Genomic DNA, 20,429 nt, shown 5'->3' with positions numbered 1-20,429 from the left:
CTTCGTTGGAGCGCGGCGCGCCCCCGTTGGTGCGGCGGAGGCTTTTTTCTGCGCGCGCGGGCAGTAGTCGGAACCGGAGCGCGCGCGGCGACGGACGCCTGGAGGGGTTCCGGGTGTGTTTCTTGGCGTGCGCGGGCCGGCGTCGTCCCAGGGGGGCGGGCTGGCGGGTTTTCACTGATCCACGGTCCTGAGGCGGAGAGGCTGGCGTTATTCCTGGGCAGAAGGGGTGAGGGAGCCGGAGGTGAGGCGTCTGGGCTGTCAGCGACCCGCGAGGACTTGAAGTAGACGCGGCGGCGTCCGCAGTGGCTCCGGGCTCCCGCCCGGGTGCAGCTGCAGCGGGAGGGAAGAAACGACAGTCCGAGTGGCGCTCCTTCCTTTGTGTCTGGGTTGGAATACTCACCTTGGCGCCCCGGCACTGCGTGGGCCGCCTGCGGGGGTGACGCCTCCTCCGCAGGTCGGAGATTCCCGGGGGTCTTCAGGAGCACCCCCGGCTGCGGAGGCCCAGGTGAGACACCTGTGAGGCCCCGACCTGCCCCCGGGCTGTGGCCCGAGCCCCGAATTTCCTTTTGGAAGTCCGGTTGCCTCCACTCACTCCTACCTTGATTTTCCGGTCTGTCCCTTCAGGGCTTCTCTTCCCAGTGAAGACCCAGGTGCGAAGGTTTGGGTAACTTTGCGCCTCGCTTTTCTCCCCGAGCCCGGTTCTTCGGAGGTTCAGTAGTCGATTTTAGAGACTCAGAATTCTGGGTCAAGGAATTATTATTAATCATTCTGATACTGTACCAGGAAGTGAAATTATCTAAAGAGGAAATGGTCAACTGTTACGGTTTTCCTGGATGAAGCTGTTCTTTATATTTCACAAGCCTGGAGAGTACTGACTTTACACGTTGATGTGGTTACGGAAGGTGGGACACTGAGAATTTGTTCAGAATATCTAAATGTGTACAGAGTTAAAAAACGTATAAAACTTAACGTCTTTAGTTTTAATAGGGCTAGGTAAAGTTGGAAATTAGTTTCAGGTGGTCAGAGTGTGTCTCTTGCCTTAGCTATTGGACAAAAGCTAAAAAGTTCATTTTTGTTTTGTTAAATAGAGTTTTATTACTGAAAAATTAAGGGACGTTTTATGTTTTAATATGATTTTTTAAAAAGTAGTTTATTATTTATTTTTGGTTGCATTGGGTCTTTGTTGCTGTGCGTGGGCGTCTCATTGCGGTGGCTTCTCTTGTGGAACACGGGCAGGGTAGTTGTGGCTCACGGGCTCTAGAGCGCAGGCTCAGTAGTTGCGTCGCACGGGCTTAGTTGCTCCGCGGCATGTGGAATTCCCCCCGGACCAGGGCTCGAACCCGTGTCCCCTGCACTGGCAGGGGGGTTCTTAACTACTGCACCACCAGGGAAGCCCGGGACGTTTTATGTTTAACTTGAGATCATAAAAACACTAACATTTAAAAATGTAGCCTTGATCCTAACCATAACTTTTTCTTTTATCAATCAGTTTCATGCCAGTTCTGGGCATTTTGTGAACCTTGACAAGCATAGGCAAATTCTCTACTTACCTGTGTTTGAAAGTGACACATTCGGTGGTACTTTTTATAGTCATTATTGATTACTGATTAATGAAGCTTAATGATTATTGCTCCTCTTCTGTGTGCTCAAAATTACTTGTGCTTATCCCTTGGCGCTTAGTACATCACATTATAATTATCTGTATTTTACTCTCCTACCAGATTGTGAATTCCGTCAGGGGTATGATTTAATCTCTGTAGATTGAGGGCCTGACACACAGGAGGGGCTCAAATGTTTATTGAATGAGTATATAAATAAACACATTTAGACACTCACTGTATTACATTGGATAGATTCTGTTTAAAAACTTAAAAATGTTCTGATCTGGGTTTTATACCTATTGAAAAATTTGCATCATATTTGAAATAAAGTCGGTAGGAACTTAGAGTATTATACTGTGAAGAATATTATTCTTTGTGTCCTCCTAGTCTAAGAAATGACATCAGAGGATATTTTCTGTTGCTTTGTCATAGTTAGCAGCTCAGCTGAAAAATTAGTGGAGTAAGCACATGAGGAATGTGTTTACCAATGAAGACCTACCAGCTGACACTCATCTTGAGTGAGAACTAATAATACCAAGAATGCTCTATTTAGTCTTAATGATGGTAAAGAAATCAAGTAGTTTATAAATATTAGGACTTTAGTATGACCATTGTTTATAAAATCTTAAAGGAAGTTTTAAAATTGTACAAATGATAATGTGTATTGAAAAAATATTAAGACAGTATAGAAAAGAAGAAAAAAGAACGGGGGAAAATTCCCCCCAAATCTTGCTACTTGGAAGTAACCCAAACATTTTGTTGAACGGACTTCTAAACATCTCTCTATGCATTTATATGAGACCAACACATATTCTGTGCTATACATGGTATCATATTTAAATTTTTTTCAATCAGTGACGTGTCATGAGCACCTTTCCATGTCAGTACATGGAGATGTCTTATTTTAAATGGCTATATAATATTCCATCTTATGTACATAGTCTTTTTTTTTTTTTTCGGTACGTGGGCCTCTCACTGTTGTGGCCTCTCCCATTGCGGAGCACAGGCTCCTGACGCGCAGGCCCAGTGGCCATGGCTCACGGGCCCAGCTGCTCCGCGGCATGTGGGATCTTCCCGGACCGGGGCACGAACCCGTGTCCCCTACATCAGCAGGTGGACTCTCAACCACCAGGCCACCAGGGAAGCCCCATACTCTAATTTTTTTAATCCATACTCCGAATGATGGGCATTTAGGTTGTTCTAATATTTTATCTTACCTAAGCACTCTCTATTAACCCTTTTTGTGGATATTTTTGCATACATATATGAGTATCTCTCTGAGGTAAATTCCTAGAAGTGGGCTTTCTGGGTTAAAGAGAATGCTTACTTTAAACACATCTTAACTTATATAGCCTTCCAGAAAAGTTGCATCCACTTTGTACTCTCCTCAGGTATCTTAAAAGAATAACCATTACCTCACACCTTTGAAAGCATTAGATTTTGTTTATTTAAAAAAAATCTTTGCATGTCTGGCTGATGAAAGTCCACTGGGGAAAGCCAGGACATAGATGAAGCCCAGGGGAGGACAGAGTGACTGGCGGTGCAGACAGCCTGCTCGTTTTCTTTTCGGCGTCCCCCTTCCGTCCTCCTTTCTGTGGGCGGACACGTAGGAGAGTTTAAATAAACTCTGTTTAAATAAATAGGAAAAAAAAAAACTTTGCAAAAGAAGTCTTATTTTCTTTACATTTTTCATTACCAGTGAGGTTATACGTCTTTTCATATCTTTATTGGCTTGACAAATATTTTGATGTTTGCCTGTAGCTCATGGTTGACGGAGAAGGAAAAATTTGAGGGAGGATGGATACAAAAGCTCGAAATTGTTTGCTTCAACATAGAGAAGCCCTGGAAAGGGACGTCAAAACATCCTACATCATGGATCACATGATTAGTGATGGAGTTTTAACAGTGTCGGAGGAGGAAAAAGTAAAAAATGAGGTAAAGCCCTCTGAGGCAGTCTGTGCTTTCTTAAAAATTTTTAGAATTTATTTCAAAACTTGTACTGGTCTCCACTAATTTATGTTGCAAATATATTCTTTGTAGTATACTAAACTACTTTTTTTTTTTTTAGCCCACCCAACGGCAACGAGCAGCTATGCTAATTAAAACGATACTTGAAAAAGATAATTATTCCTATATATCATTCTACAATGCTCTGCTACACGAAGGGTATAAAGATCTTGCCTACCTTCTCCATGGTGGCATTCCTGTCCTATCTTCTTCCAATGGCAAAGATTCAGGTGGAATAACTTCATATGGTTTGTATCCATGATACTTTCTATCATAAAGGCTCCGTTGCTGCAGTTTTGTCTTATTGTAGATGAAATCTAGAGAGACTGATCAGTTCACTGAATCATGCATGTGAAAAAATTATCGTTTTCCAATTCAAATATTTTTATTTGCATCTATGTTACCTCTCTCATTTCCTTGCCCAGTGAACTATCTACTGCTGAGGTAATAATATACATACCATAATTTTTAGAGATAATATGGCAATTTATAGTCCTTTATTTAAGTTCTTCAGTTTTGTGTTTATCAAGTTCAAGCATAGGAAAGAATAAGAATCTTTAGAAATCTGTGTTCTTGAAAGCAATTCCATATTCTTTCCTTTACACTCTCTTCTCAGTTTTTAGTATGAGAAAAAGATTGGAGAGTCAGGGAGGAATAGGGTGAGTAAGGGCAGATACAGATGGAGATTTTCATTGTCTTTAGTCATCTTGAGAGGTACATGTTTGCTTTCGTTCTGGGTGTTCTGAGAAATCAAAGTTGAAGTTAATATGCTAGCCACATTTTCTTATTTCTCTTGGAAATTCTGAGGCTGAGACCTCAGCCTTGCTCTCTTTGGTTTTTATGGTATTACTTGAGTAACCATTTCAGTTCTCTTCATTCATGCTTGTTTTGTTTTGGATTTCAGTAAGGACAGTCCTGTGTGAAGGTGGAGTACCACAGAGGCCCGTTGTTTTTGTTACTAGGAAGAAGCTAGTGAAAGCAATTCAGCAGAAGCTCTTCAAACTGAGTGGTGAACCGGGATGGGTCACCATATACGGAATGGCAGGTTGTGGGAAGTCTGTATTAGCTGCAGAAGCTGTTCGAGATCATTCTTTCTTAGAAGGTAAGTTTTGATTACCATTGCTGGCTAAGAAGATATTGTTTAGGCATTGCATTAGTTTCCTGTTGCTGCTGTAATAAATTACCAAAACTTTTGGGGGCTTAAAACAACACAAATTTATTATCTTGAAGTTCTGGAGGTCAGAAGACAAAAATAGCTCTTACTGAGCTAAAATCCAAGTGTCAGCAGTGCTTAGTTCCTTTTGGAGGCTCCAGGGAGAATCCTTTTCCTTGCATTTCCCAGCTTCTAGAGGTGGCCTGCATTCCTTGACTCATGGTCCATTTCCCCATTTTCAAAGCTGACAGTGCATAGCATCTTCACATCTTTCTCTCTTCTCTGGTCTTTGCTTCTGTCATCACATCTCCTCCCCTGACTTTCTTGCCTCCCTCTTACAGGGGCCCTTGTGATTACATGGGGCCCACTGGATAATCAAGGATTATCTCATCTCAAAATCCTTAATTTAATCGCATTTACAAAGTCCCTTTTGCTGTGTTAGGTGATATATTTACAAATTCTGTGGCATATGTTGTGGAGATCATTGGCTGGTGCGGGGGAGCAGGGTGGGGGGGGGCATTTTTCTGCCTACCGCAGGTGATTGAATTTGAATTTTATTTTCTGCCCTGCCTGTCACAATCAGGCTTGACTAGCCAGGCCAATAAATTCATGTGTTACCAGATGGCACTTATTATCAATGGAATGAAGCTAGTTCCCTTGTATCTTAATAATTGGGGGAATTGTAGGGTTGAGAAAGTATCTTGAAAGGTTGTCCAGCTTGTATCCCTGACTTTCAACAGTACTAGACTTACAGCTTCCTGTCAGTTGAGTGTCTGTTTTGGCACAGAGTGCTGTAGGGAAGGAGATTGTTGGAAAGTCGGTTCCAATAAGGACCATCCCAGTGGGAGATTCTCCCATGTATTTGGCATCTGTATTAAATAAACTATTAATTCCATTTCCACAATTAATTCTATCAGTTATTTATCTTAAATAAAAATCTTTAGTAACTTGTTTATCTTATGTGTAATCTCAAGAAAAAGAAAAATTGGGAGTTGACTGTAACAACCAATGGGTTTTTGCAGGCAGGCTTTATAGATTCATTTGACATCTGGCAACTGATTTCCCTTGCTTCAGATATTATTCATGTATTCAATAAACACTTGAGAACCTATTATGGATCTTGGCACTGTTTTGGGGCAAAAGGGATTCAAAAAGAAGCCTGTGCATCTAAGGAATTTACTTACGGTCTGGTAAGGGAGGCAGACATAGAAACAAATTACGTCATGTGTGATAAATTGAACAGTAGAAGCAAGTATAAGGTGCAAAGTTAGAACAAAGGAAGGAAGCTTTCTGTCTGGGGGAAGAAAATGAACAAGACAGGCTTCCTGAAATGACATTTTAGCTGGAGTTTGAAGGAAGAATAGAAAGAAGTTTGCAAGGCCGACTAGGCAAGGATGGGAGAGTAGAGAAGGTGGGAAGGGTATTGCGTAGTTACTGGAGTGGGGAAGGACATACGGTGCAGAAGAGGATTTAGGACATTTGGCAGGTGCACTGTTGACCCTAATGAGTCTGGTAGGTTCTCAGGGTATTCCTTATCAGGAATATTATATAGCTTCCTCAGTCTTTGGTTGCCTCCATCCATTTTCCGGGGAACTTAAAAAGATAGTTCCTGACTTCTAGTGCTTAATAACTTTTTTTTGTTTGCAATATATAATCACCAATTAAGATAGTTTATGACGGGCTTCCCTGGTGGCGCAGCGGTTGAGAGTCTGCCTGCCGATGCAGGGGACATGGGTCTGTGACCCGGTCCGAGAAGATCCCACAGGCCGCGTAGCGGCTAGGCCTGTGAGCCATGGCCGCTGAGCCTGTGTGTCTGGAGCCTGTGCTCCACAGCGGGAGAGGCCACAACAGTGAGAGGCCCGCCAAAAAAAAAAGAAAAAGAAGATAGTTTATGACAAGATGACAAAATGAATAGAATAAATAGTCAGCACCTGAGAGATTTAGAAAAATGGAGGCTAGGGCACATCTATTGTACACACCTGGTTTTAGTTAATACTTCACAGCCCTTGTTAACAGTATTGATCATGCTCTTGTCAGAAGTAGGCCTAATTCCTAAGCCCTGGTTTTTCTCCTTTGTCATTGTAGAGAAGTTTCATGAGACTCAGAGCCATGCACATTTCAGGGCTAAGGATTTATTTATTTATTCACTTTTTTTTTTCCCCCTCTTCTGCAAAGTTGATCACCAAGGATATTTCAGGATAAAATTGGCTTAAATTTCTTTAGTGTGAAGAAATGGTCTTCCTTTCAATATAGTGATGAATTTCCTTTAAACTATGTATTTATAATATACCAATTTATAGGGTTAAAATGTGCTCTTTAAATCAGTTCTAATCGCTCTATATTATTGGGGTGAATTTTCAATTTTAGGGGTTAAAATTGACCAACAACTTATGGAATTAACTAGCCAAGAATCATATTGTATAAATTGTGGTCTCGGAATAGATTTTCACCACTTTGTTTTGAGAAAATGCCAGAGATACTAGCAGTTGTCCAGTGCATAATGAGCTTAATTCATATCCCTTATAAGCTTTTGTGAGATCTCAAGTACAGAAGATTGAGTAAATCATATTTAGTTTATAGCCCATTATCCTATTAGGTCTATCTAAGACTTAGCTTCTTGCTGTGTTTATTTCCTTTTAAAAATTTCCCATTCTCATTTCCCTTCTCTAAAGGAAAACACACTCCTCCTATGTGTTTCCTTTACACAACTACACTACTTCATTTCTGACACCAGATGTGTGAGTTTTCCACACATCCAGCAATTCTTCAACACGAGCTGGGTGTCCTATGATTTAACTCACTTCTGAAACTATCTACCTGGAGATAGCATCAGATCCCATAGGTTAAGGGTTCAGTCCTACAAGACTGCCCCCTAACCCCTTCATATAACAATTGCCAGTCCAGGTTGGTTGTTACCTGTGCCTCTGACAACTATACTTATTAGATTACTGGTTTATTATACGAGGATAAAACTCTGGAACAGCCAGATGGAAGAGATGCATGGGGCACGGTATGTGGGAAGGGGTGTAGAGCTTCCGTGCCCAACTTGGGTGTATCACTCTTCCTACATCTCCTTGTGTTCAGCAACCCAGGTGCTCTGTGAATCTCGCCCTTTTGGTTTTTTTATGGAGTCTTCATTCATTATGTAGGTATGATTGATTAAATCATTGGCCGTTTGTGATTGAACTCAATCTCCAGCCACTCACTCCCCTCTCCTCTGGAGGTCTGGAGGGTGGGGCTGAAATTTCCAACTCTAATCAAGGGGTTGGTTCCTCTGGTAACCAGCCCCCGTCCTTAGGTTATCTAGGGGCTTTTCAGAAATCACTTTATTAACAGAAACTCAGGTGTGGTTAAAAGGGGCTTGTTATATGAATAATGTAAGACACCATTTCACTTTTATACCCTGGAGCTATTTCAGGAACAAAACTAAATAGTATAACAAAAGATGCCCCTAAGGCTCTTATATGGGAAATTACAAGGATCTTAGAGCTGTGTGCCAGGAAGAGTGATGAAAACCAAATATATATTTAATCACAGAATCACACCTCCCCATAGGCGATCTTTCTAATGTATTTATTGTATATTCTTTGTAAATGTATGTGTAATGTATGTTTTTTTGTAAAATGTTTATATGTAAATATTTTAAATTTGCATACATGTTAAAGTTAATTATTTTCTTCTGTTTCTTATCTCACTTGACACTATGTTTTTAAGATTTATCCTTGTTGTATGTACATATTATTTGTTACACCTGATTGCTACCCTCCATGGGGTATCTCCAATACATTTTATTGTTCATTCCCTAGTTAATAGATATATAGATTGTCTCCCGGCAAAGCTTGCTGCCCGGCAAAGCTTGGTTGAACTTTTACAGAAATGAGAATTTCTTGAGTATATGTAGCTAGGACCAGAATCTCTAAGTTACAGGATATATAAATATCAAATTTGATTGCCCTCCAATCTGTGCATTCCCATCAATAGCATGTGAGGGCTCCTGTATCCTCACTTCTTTAGTGACACTAGGTATCATCCAGCTTTGTAATTTTTGCCAGGCCAGCAGGTGTAAAGTGATATCTTTTAATTTGCATTTCTCTGATAATTTGAGTTTGACCATTTCTTCATAAGCTTTTTAGGCTTTTGGGTTTCCTTGTTTATAAATTTTGTTGATAACATTTGTTGGTTTTTCCATTTTGTTGCTTTTTAGGAGTTTCTTATATATTCTAGATAGTAGGGCTTGTTGCTTTTAGACTTTGTAAATACTTTCTCCTTATATTATCTGTATTAATTTTGTCCTGGATGTCCTTGATAGAAATCTTTAATTCTGATGTAGTCAAATTAATTTTTTTGCCTTCTAATTTGTGTTTCCTGAATTTTCTTAAGTACTCCTATTATAGTCTTACCATTCATATTTAGCTTTTTTAAAAAATAAATTTATTTATTTTATTTTTGGCTGCGTTGGGTCTTGGTTCCTGCACTCAGGCTTTCTCTAGTTGTGGCGAGCGGGGGCTACTCTTGGCTGCCGTGCGTGGGCTTCTCACTGCAGTGGCTTCTGTTGTTGCAGAGCATGGGCTCTAGGCATGTGGGCTTCAGTAGTTGTGGCTCGCAGGCTCTAGAGTGTAGGCTCAGTAGTTGTGGCGCACAGACTTAGTTGCTCCGCGGCATGTGGGATCTTTCCGGACCAGGGCTCAAACCTGTGTCCCCTGAATTGGCAGGCAGATTCTTAACCACTGCACCACCAGGGAAGCCCCATATTTAGCTTTTTAATCTATTTGGAGTCTGCTTTTGTATATCCACTAGTTCAAGAGTAGCTACTTTCCTAAAGAAAAACATTTTTTTTTTTTTTTTTTGGCTGTGCTGCGTGGCCTGCAGGATCTTAGTTCCCTGACCAGGGATTGAACCTGTGCCCCCTGCAGTGGAAGCATGGAGTCTTAACTATTGGACTGCCTGGGAAGTCCCCCTAAAGATGAATTTTAATCTCTGGAGTTCATTTCCATTCTAAAATATAGGAATATTAGATTTTTGCTGTTTAATTGTAGTATAAAACCTTTTTTTTTTCTTTTGTAAGTGGGTAACTGTATGGGTTACAAACTTCATTAAAACTGTGTTCCTACAGAAATTTTGTTATCTTAGAGCGGTGTTTGGTGTAAATTAATACTATTAAGTGCTTGCTTCGGCAGCACATATATTAAAATTGGAACGATACAGAGAAGATTAGCATGGCCCCTAATCCTTGCGCAAGGATGACATGTAAATTTGTGAAGCGTTCCATATTTTTTTTTCATGCCCGAGGCTTTTTGTTCTTATTTTGATTAACATTTTTGGAAGGATTCTTCAAGAATAAAATAAATCACATACCTACAGCAAAAAAAAAAAACTATTAAGTTCTTAACTACTTATGCCTATACATTTTTAGGAAACCCACTTTCCTTTTGAAAGTTCAACCCTTTATTTATTTAGGGAAATTATAAAGAGTTGATGTATTTTTAAACCATTCATACAATTTTATTTAAGTGCTGAGTTTTTAAAGTATGAAAGTTTTCTTCAGAGACTGTCTACCTATTTGCTTCCTTCTTTCCCAAGATTTCCTTGATGCTGTTAGATTATTAATTGCTACCTGCATAAACCTCATGTGAAAGTAGGAGGGGTTAATTTTCTCTGAATAAAGGCAATTTTCCTCTGATTAAGTTTCTCTGAATGAAATTATAGGTACAAGCCTCATTCAAGGCTAAATTGCTCCCTCTTGTGCCCATAGTCAAGATGTTTAGATTCTTTCTGAAATGCGAAATTAATGCTTCTGTATTTAACTGTCTTACTGTGATGGTAGGAGATTTGCAGATCAGTTGGTCTTTTGGGCTTTTTATCTTTCTTTTTAAAGCTAATAGTGTTTAATTTTTCTTGTGTATGTTAATAATGCCCTAATTTAGTTTTAAATTTAGGAGAGAAAGACCTTTGATACTGTAGATAACAGATACTTAAATTTATTTTTATAATTTTGTTTTATTTATTTTTTTTATACAGCAGGTTCTTATTAGTCATCAGTTTTATACACATCAGTGTATACATGTCAATCCCATTCTCCCAATTCAGTGGCTTGTAGAGTTTCTGCTGAGAATTCAGCTGTTAACCTTATGGGAGTTCTCTTGTTTGTTATTTGCCATTTTTCCCTTGCTGCTTTCAAGAATTTTTCTTTGTCTTTAATTTTTGCCAATTTGATTGCTGTGTGTCTCAGCATGTTTCTCCATGGGTTTATCCTGTACGGGACTTGCTGCGCTTCCTGGACTTGGGTGGCTATTTCCTTTCCCATGTTAGGGAAGTTTTTGCCTATCATCTCTTCAAATATTTTCTCTTGTCCTTTCTCTCTCTCTTCTCCTTCTGGGACCCCTATAATGCAAATGTTGTTGTGTTTAATGTTGTCCCAGAGGTCTCTTAGGCTGTCTTCATTTCTTTTCATTCTTTTTTCTTATTCTGTTCTTCAGCAGTGAATTCCACCATTTTGTCTTCCAGGTCACTTAACCATTTTTCTGCCTCAGTTATTCTGCTATTGATTCCTTCTAGTGGATCTTTCATTTCATTTATTGCATTGTTCATCTCTGTTTGTTTGTTCTTTAATTCTTCTCGGTCTTTGTTAAACATTTCTTGCCTCTTCTCGATCTTTGCCTCCATTCTTTTTCTGAGGTCCTGGATCATCTTCACTATCATTATTCTGAATTCTTTTTCTAGAATGTTGCTTATCTCCACTTCATTTAGTTGCTTTTCTGGGGTTTTATCTTGTTCCTTCATCTGGTACATAGCCCTCTGCCTTTTCATCTTGTGTATCTTTCTGTGAATGTGGTTTTTGTTCCACAGGCTGCAGGATTGTAGTTCTTCTTGCTTCTGCTGTCTGCCCTGTCGTGGATGAGGCTATCTAAGAGTCTTGTGTAAATTTCCTGGTGGGAGGGACCTGTGGTGGGTAGAGCTGGCTGTTGCTCTGGTGGGCAGAGCTCAGTAAAACTTTAATCCACTTGTCTGCTGATGGGTGGGGCTGGGTTCCCTCCCTGTTGGTTGTTTGGCCTGAGGCATCCCAACACTGGAGCCTACCTGGGCTTTTTGGTGGGGCTAATGGCAGACTCTGGGAGGTCTCAAGCCAAGGAGTACTTCACAGAACTTCTGCTACCAGTGTCCTTGTCCTCACGGTGAGCCACAGCCACCCCCCCACCTCTGCGGGAGACTCTCCAACACTAGCAGGTAGGTCTGGTTCAGTCTCCTATGGGGTCACTGCTCCTTCCCCTGGGTCCCGATGTGCACATTACTTTGTGTGTGCCCTCCAAGAGTGGAGTCTCTGTTTCCACCAGTCCTGTCAAAGACCTGCAATCAAATCCCGCTAGGCTTCAAAGTCTGATTCTCTGGGAATTCCTCCTCCCATTGCTGGACCCCCAGGTTGGGAAGCCTGATGTGGGGCTCAGAATCTTCACTGTAGTGCGTGGACTTCTGTGGGTGGACTTCTGTGGTATGTGTTCTCCAGCCTGTGAGTCACCCACCCAGCAGTTATGGCATTTGATTTTACTGTGATTGTACCCCTCCTACCGTCTCATTGTGGCTTCTCCTTTGTCTTTGGATGTGGGGTATCTTTTTTGGTGAGTTCCAGTGTCTTCCTGTCGATCATTGTCCAGCAGCTAGTTGTGATTCTGGTGTTCTCACAAGAGGGAGTGAGAGTACGTCCTTCTACTCCACCATCTTGGTTCCTCGCTTGATACTTAAATTTAAATCTGAAAAATTCATTAGCTAGTTGTATCAGGATACTTTCTTTGCCTTGTCTTTAATCCTGGGATGATTTTAGAAAATCTTAAATAGAAAGTGCAAATTAAAAAATAACACTTCAGGAGCAACAGGTATTTTAAAACTGTGTTTTTAACATAACAGTTGTAGTATCTTCATTTAAAAAGAAGTAAAGTTCTTTCCATTTGCCCTTCTGTTCTTTCTCCTAAATTCGTCACCAGTGGTAGTCATGGTTAACAGTTTAGAGTGAGTTTTTCCAAACTTTTTCCCGTGCATTTACAATCATGTATACACAGAGAACATAGCTAAAAGTAACATAGTAAAAGTAAGTGAAGCCTCATGGATTTACTGTTTTGTAAGTGTTGACTCAAGCTGAAGCAAGCCTAGAGAATGTCAGGAAGCTTTCAGGAATAGAGTAGGACTTGTTGTTTACCTTCTTCTAAGACATTGGCACTGGTAATCAAACCATGCTTCACAGCCTTGCCTTACGTCACTTACTGCAGAGTTCTATTTCTTCTGGTCATTTGTGTTTTTAAATAATATTTATCTATTTATTTTGGCTGTGCTGGGTCTTTGTTGTGGCACACAGGCTTCTTAGTTGTGGCATGCATGCGGGGTCTAGTTCCCCAACCAGGGATCGAACCCAGGCCCTCTGCATTGGGAGCGCGGGGTCTTACTCACTGGACCACAGGGAAGTTCTTGGTCATTTGTTATCTTTTAGATTCTCTTGTAGTTACTACTCAGTTCATTGCCAAATTCTGATCTAGGTCCCCTCCCCTCATTCCCAAGCCTTTGCTATACCTTCTAGACTCCTCTGTGATCAGGAAGCTCCTCTATATCATCAGCCCTTCTTAGAATATTTGCCTCCTTGCCTTACGTGAAACTGGGCAGTTCCTCGAGGATACCACCTTCTCCATAGCCTCCTTCAGTGGTGTGGCAACTTTTTTCCCTTTCTGTTCCACATATTTCAGCACCAGGAAATGGGTGGATGCTGTCCTTGCTCTCTGTTGCCTCGTCCAGGCCATTAATACTTCCTTCTCCAGCTAAATTCTTTGTCCTTTGAGGTTCATTTTTCTAATCTTTCCCTGTTATGTTATTGCCCTCTCATTCATTGATGATTGGAGTTCTTAGTTATAAATTTAAGGCCTTCCCCTGTTGGCACTCTTAGTAATTTTGATATCTATGTGGATGCGTCATCCAAAAACTTGGCCTCTCAGTTTCTTGACTTCTTTATCTGCAGTGACCATTTTCTTCACTCCCCTTCAGCCATATAACTCACTGATCACAGGCTGGATCCTGGCCCATGGCATTACCAGAAACAGTACCAGTTTTGAAATCTTGATGTTAAACATTCTATACCACTCTTTGCCTACCTCCATCTATTCTATTTTTTGAGTTCACTGCAGTTTTCTGACCTGTCAGGGCTTATCCCTTAATTCCCTAATATCCTCACTGTTTATCCCATCAGCCCCCTCTTAGGTTTGGGCCTAGATTTTTATTGCCCATTATTTAATTGCTCCTCAGCCTATATTCTTCACTCTTTAGGTCTCTCCTTATCTTGGGTGAAAGGTGATTGCTTCTCTATTGCTAGGAGATGGAATAGGTATTCTTCTTGATCCCCATTGCTTCATCCAGACATTACTTCCTTTCTCCTTGCTGAAGAAATCACCCAGCTGAGTTCCAATTTAAATTCATGATCATAAACCTTGGCAATTTTACTAGGTTCATTTAGTGGATGTGTAACCATTGCATTGGGGTTTGTAGGGTGTAATCAGAAAACAACTTTAGGGCTTCCTTGGTGGCGCAGTGGTTGAGAGTCCGCCTGCCGATGTAGGGGACATGGGTTCGTGCCCTGGTCCGGGAAGATCCCACATGCCGCGGAGCGGCTGGGTCCGTGAGCCATGGCCGCTGAGCCTGCGCGTCCGGAGTCTGTACTTCGCAACGGGAGAGGCCACAACAGTGAGAGGCCCGTGTACCGCAAAAAAAAAAAAGAAACAACTTTACTCTTTTCCTTCGTTGCCTGTTCTAAACTCTTCTCTGGGCCTGATTCTTTCCCTGGCCTTGTACAGGTTCAGAGTATCCAGGTCATTTCACTAATTAAAACGTCAGGTCCTGGGAATTCCCTGGGGGTCCAGTGGTTAAGACTTGGGCTTTCACTACTGTGGACCCGAATTCGATCCTTGGTCGGGGAGCTAAGATACCACAAGCTGCGTGGTGTGGCCAAAGGAAAAAAAAAAGTCAAGTTCTATTTAATACGCTAAATTTCACTTATATATAATGTTCTCCTCTTCCTCAGTTGGGCCTGCCTTAGGCTTTGGAAGCCTGCAGTGGAAGAAGAGATTAAGATGGACATTGCAGGTTATTTCCAGTTTTTTCCTGTTGTAGACAGTGCTGTGGTGAATATCCTGTGGAGGCAGAATAGTTTAGAAGTAGAGCATTGACACTGGATGTTTGAATCCCAGCTCTGGGATTCAACCTTTCTGGACCTCAGTTTCCTCATCTGTAATATGGGGATGATAATGGTATCTGCTTGATAGTCTACTCTGAGGATTAAATGTAGATTAATATGTAGAACTCTGAGGAAAGTGTTCAATAAATGTCTGTCATAAAAAGATCTTTGTGCATATATACAAATATTTCTTTTAGATGATTACATTTTTAAAATAGTGATTTCTTTTTGTACTTAATTATTTGTGAATGTCAGTAAATAAGTTGCCCTTTGGTGTAATAAAACTCATTTATCTTTGTATCTATTTTTTGCTTTTTCTTATACATTTATGATCATATAATATAAATCTTTATGGTTAATGCCACTGGTCTGATCTAATGCTGCTGTTCCCCATATTTTATTTATTTATTTAAAAATTTTTATTCCTTAATTTTTTTGGCTGCATTGGATCTTCGTTGCTGCGCGCGGGCTCTTTGGTTGTGGCAAGCGGGGTCTACTCTTCATTGGGGTGCGCAGGCTTTTTGTTGCAGTGGCTTCTCTTGTTGCAGAGCATGGGCTCTAGGTGCGTGGGCTTCAGTAGTTGTGGCACACGGGCTTCAGTAGTTGTGGCGTGCAGGCTCAGTAGTTGTGGTGCATGGGCTTAGTTGCTCTGTGGCATATGGGATCTTCCTGGACCAGGGCTCGAACCCCTGTCCCCTACATTGGCAGGTGGATTCTTGACCACTGCACCACCAGGGAAGTCCCTCCCCATATTTTATACATAGGGACCCCTCTTACTTTTTTTATATCTATATAGAGCTGATTACGTATAGTCTATGAAAGCTTAAGATTTTTGGTTCCGATAATATGTATGTAAAAATATGTATTTTAAGATATGCTATATGCTGTGGCTTGATTAACAAAAATGATGATGAAAGTTGACAGTAACAGTAATAATAATGTCTGTTGTTACATAATGCTTACTAGTTCAAAGCTTAATATTTGTAAGGTGCTCTCAGATCCATATCACTAATAATCCTGTCTGTTATGACCCTTTACATTTAGCATAGCAAAACCACATGTTTTATATTATTAATTTCTCACAGTAACTCTGAAATAGGTGGGGGTAAGCAGTCTTATTCTGGTATAATAAATAAGACAGGTTATTTGCTAAAGATATAAGAGCTAGTAAGCAGTAGAGCCAGACTTGAACCTAACTTCTTACTTTTAAGTCAGTGTATGGGAACCATAATGAGTGACTTATGTGTTCCTGGACATGAGTGGTTCTCAGAGGTGATTTAGCCCCTCAGGGGACATGTGACAGAGTTTAGAGACATTTGTGGTTGTCGTAACTGGGGAGGGAAAATGCTACTAGCATCTAGTGGATAGAGGCCAGGGAGGCTGTTAAATATCCTATAATGCACAGGACAGTCCCTCACAACAAAGAATTATCTGGCCCCAAATGTGCAGAGTGCTTACGTTGAGAAACTGTTGTACAGTGATCATTGATGACATAAGATAAAGATTGTGAAATTTTGTTTGGTAAGATTTTACTGATAAGCAGCAGATTAACTCCATACTTCAGTTTCTTCACATCTGTAACTTTTCTTAGATTTGGGCTATAAAGCTCAATAATAACCCTACAAGCAACATATATACTCTGAATCAAGAGAAGTTTGAAGATGTGATGAGATTGAAGATTGGAACAAATCTTTCCTCCTCTTTCAAAGGAGGGCAGCTGTTCAAAGGGCTTAAATTTATTATTCTTTTCCTCACCAGCTTTTTTCCCAGGGGGTGTGCATTGGGTTTCAGTTGGGAAACAAGACAAATCTGGGCTTCTGATGAAACTGCAGAATCTTTGCACACGGTTGGATCAGGATGAGAATTTCTCCCAGAGGCTTCCACTTAATATTGAAGAGGCTAAAGACCGTCTCCGCATTCTGATGCTGCGCAAACATCCGAGGTACAGATGGTTATACTTATTTGGTGTATGAAGTCCCAGTGAGACTTAACTCCTGACATCTTGAGAACATCATAGCCTTTTCTTGCTGTTGGGTAGAGGGTCTAAGAAAGAACCATTGCTTTCCTGCTCTTCCTCTCTCTTGTATTAAAAAAAAGTGTCTGCCACTGACCTTTGCATCGTACCTGCCAATTCTCTCTTGTGTGCCATTGTAGGCTCTCAAGAAATATTTAAGTAGGTGAGTTGGTGAATGGTCTTTGTTAAAAGATGCAGACTTTTTACCTTGAATACATTATCTCTAATAGATTAACACAGAACAAGAGACAGAATAAATGCAGGCAACTTGTAAAAGACTGAGTCAGGAAGGATTATTTATTTAAAGGGACCCTTCTGCTGTGTTCTCTTACTTTTTGGGTATACATGTAACTCTTCTACTTCCAAGTACTTTAAGAGTTTGTTTTGTTTATTTCAATAATTAATTTATTAAATAAATGCCATTATAATTATGTGCCAGGCACTGTTTTCAGCTATATCACAGTTTTCATTAGCCAAAGGGAGGCAGCAACTTAGTTGCTATCTTTGTTAAGAGTTAAGGGATTTAGTCAACAATTTGATTTCTGCCACCTAGCAGCTATTTTTTTTTTTTTTTTTTTTTTGGTACGTGGGCCTCTCACTGTTGTGGCCTCTCCCGTTGCGGAGCACAGGTTCTGGATGTACAGGCCCAGCGGCCATGGCTCACGGGCCCAGCCGCTCCGCGGCATGTGGGATCTTCCCGGACCAGGGCACGAACCCGTGTCCCCTGCATCGGCAGGCGGACTCTCCACCACAGCGCCACCAGGGAAGCCCCTAGCAGCTATTTTATTTGTTCATTTAACAAACATTGAGTGTCGTGCCAGGTTCTGGGTCAAGTGCTATGAGTACAAAGATTAATAAAGCATTCCTTGTGAGTATAACAGTAAATTGGGTGAGAATTAGGTAATGGCTCTGAATTTTTTTTTACTGCCCCCATGCACCTGATGATGCTGTATACTTTCATGTGTAGTAGTGGCTGCATATGGTAGTGCTTCCCCAAATTGGTAAGGGGATTCATATCAGAATATTGGGTGAGAGGAATAATTTTGGGAAAAAGCCTCCTAGTGATTACGATGGACACTCATTACGGAGGGCAAGCTCCCTTCTCTCTGGCTTCTTTCTCTTCCAGATCCCTCTGTTATCTCCCCCTCCCCTTGATAGTCACTAGTATCCATTTTCCTGGAGAAATGGGATTGAGACCACTAACCACTTCCTCTTTTCTTGATCAGTAACTTCTCCTTAGTTCTACTTCCTTTGCAAAAATAAAAATGATTCCTGTTTAGGAAAATATTGTAACCACTCTCAGATGTATCAGATCATGGCATATAAAGTCATTTTGTTTCTCTCTCAGCATCATTTTGGTTTATGTTTTTGTAATTTTCCAGCCTGTGTATATTCCTAGAGTCTTTTTTTGTAGTGTACAGAAGTAGTGTGCCATTCAGATAATAACGCTAGTGTATAATTATGCTGTCAGGTTTTAGTTGTATTATTTTCTCCATTTGTTCTGATGAGTTTGAAAAAGTTTTTTGGAGGGACTGATTAGGAATTAGCACACAGATTCTTTGTCATTATGCGTAAACAAATTGATTTCTTGGATGGAAAAAAAGCCCACTAGTGTACCAAGTGAAAAGTAATATTATTTGCTGGTGCATTCGATTAGGTTGGGACATATGAAATTGCTAGTTTTGTAGGTAAAATGGTCAAATATTGTCATTGTTCTGTGATCCTTTCTAATGCTAACCTAAGCCCAGTTCTTGCTTGGTTTGGGTACTTAAAGACTGAATTGGAAAAATCTCATTACTTGGATAGTTCTTTTTAGGCACTAGGAGGCTTATTTCTAATACTTATAATAAAGTATACACAGTTCTCTTTTTATAAGTCCTTTAACTTTAATATGCAGTAATTTGGGGTGGAAGGAAGGGAAAGTCTCTAATTTTCTTTTCCTTATTGGTGTATTGTGAAAGGGATACCAAAGAAAAGAGAAAGAACCATGAAATAGACATCTATTTTTTTTTTAATTTTGTAAATTTTGAGAAAACACTGGTGGCATTCTCTTTTTTTTTAAAGGAAGTTTAAAATAAATGTCATTAGTGACTCAATACAGTTTTTTCTTATTAAGGTCTCTGTTGATTTTGGATGATGTTTGGGATCCTTGGGTGTTAAAAGCTTTTGACAATCAGTGTCAGATTCTTCTTACAACCAGAGACAAGAGTGTTACAGATTCAGTAATGGGTAAGGATTATTAATTTGCTTTTTATAATAATTCAGTTACATTTAAATATGTGGCATACCAAATTGCTTACTATGTCTTGTGATTTCACAGGTCCTAAATATGTAGTCCCTGTGGAGAGTGGTTTAGAAAAAGAAAAAGGACTTGAAATTTTATCCCTTTTTGTTAATATGAAGAAAGCAGATTTGCCAGAACAAGCTCACAGTATTATAAAAGAATGTAAAGGTATAGTTATTTATTTTGTGTATGAGGGGGTTATAGAGATATTAATTTACCCTTTTGTAAGTTAAGCTAATGAACATAACAGTTTAACACATGAACATCCAAAAACTTTACTAGAATATTTAGTATTTTAGGTTCTTCTCTGATACCCTACATGGATAGTGATATTTTGGTATTCATTCTTTAGTTAAAATAATATTTAACAAACACCCACAATATGTTATGAAAGGGGTAAGCTGAAGACATGACCTCTGTTGTCAAAGAATAAAAAATGTAGTGAGAGTCACAGTTTAAAATTTTTTTGGTTGGGATTTTATTTTTTATTTTTTGGCTGTGCTGTGTGGCTTTTGGGATCTTAGTTTCCTGACCAGGGATTGAATTTGGGCCACCACAATGAAAGCATGGAGTCCTAACCACTGCCAGGGACTGCCAGGGAATTCCCTGGTTGGGATTTTATAAAAATAATGTTCTAATTTGATAAGTAAAAACTGGTGCTGTCTTCTTAATTTGCATTTTTAAATAGTGAAGTTAAACTTTTTTATTGAATATTGCATTTTAAGAAATTATCCTGGACTTCCCTGGTGGCGCAGTAGTTAAGAATCTACCTGCCAATGCAGGGAACACGGGTTCGAACCCTGGTGTGGGAAGGTTCCACATGCTGTGGAGCAACTAAGCCCGTGTGCCACAACTACTGAGCCTGCGCTGTATAGCCTGCGAGCCACAATTACTGAGCCCGTATGCCACGACTATTGAAGCCCGTGCCCCTAGAGCCTGTGCTCCACAGCAAGAGAAGCCACCGCAATGAGAAGCCTGCGCACCAAACGAAGAGTAGCCCCTGCTCGAAGCAACTAGAGAAAAGCCTGTGTGCAGCAATGAAGACCCAGTGCAGCCAAAAATAAATAAATAAATTTATTAAAAAAAAATTATCCTTGACCCACTTTTGTGATATAAGTATTTTTCATTGATTTTTTGACACTAACTATGGAAACTATTAACCTTTT

At 40.2% G+C, this 20,429-nt stretch overlaps 1 protein-coding gene and 1 pseudogene across 14 annotated transcripts in view; both read left to right on the top strand.

The window, feature by feature from the left end:
• The window catches only part of APAF1 (apoptotic peptidase activating factor 1), a 107,961-nt gene that overhangs the window by 8,907 nt on the left and 78,625 nt on the right, over positions 1-20,429 (top strand). For 10 of the 14 annotated variants that reach the window (XR_003005076.1, XR_003005074.1, XR_003005077.1 and 7 more), the window contains exons 1-7: positions 324-505; positions 3,363-3,536; positions 3,670-3,856; positions 4,513-4,710; positions 16,724-16,907; positions 19,096-19,208; positions 19,300-19,431. Coding sequence is in view for 9 of the 14 variants with exons in the window: in XM_024758909.1 (XP_024614677.1) it covers positions 3,399-3,536; positions 3,670-3,856; positions 4,513-4,710; positions 16,724-16,907; positions 19,096-19,208; positions 19,300-19,431 (952 nt within the window). In the remaining 5 variants the exon portion in view is untranslated. Of the gene's footprint in view, positions 1-31; positions 242-323; positions 506-768; positions 903-3,362; positions 3,537-3,669; positions 3,857-4,512; positions 4,711-16,723; positions 16,908-19,095; positions 19,209-19,299; positions 19,432-20,429 lie in introns of those variants that run through there. The other 4 variants (XM_024758904.1, XM_024758905.1, XM_024758906.1 and 1 more) reach the window with 4 other exon arrangements.
• On the top strand, positions 9,923-10,036 carry LOC112409032 (uncharacterized; annotated as a pseudogene).

Source organism: Neophocaena asiaeorientalis, unplaced genomic scaffold (genome assembly GCF_003031525.2).
Source record: "Neophocaena asiaeorientalis asiaeorientalis breed wild unplaced genomic scaffold, Neophocaena_asiaeorientalis_V1.1 scaffold344, whole genome shotgun sequence".
NCBI lineage: Eukaryota > Metazoa > Chordata > Mammalia > Artiodactyla > Phocoenidae > Neophocaena > Neophocaena asiaeorientalis.
The sequence above is the reverse complement of the archived record's forward strand: the minus strand, read 5'-3'. Positions and strand labels throughout refer to the sequence as shown.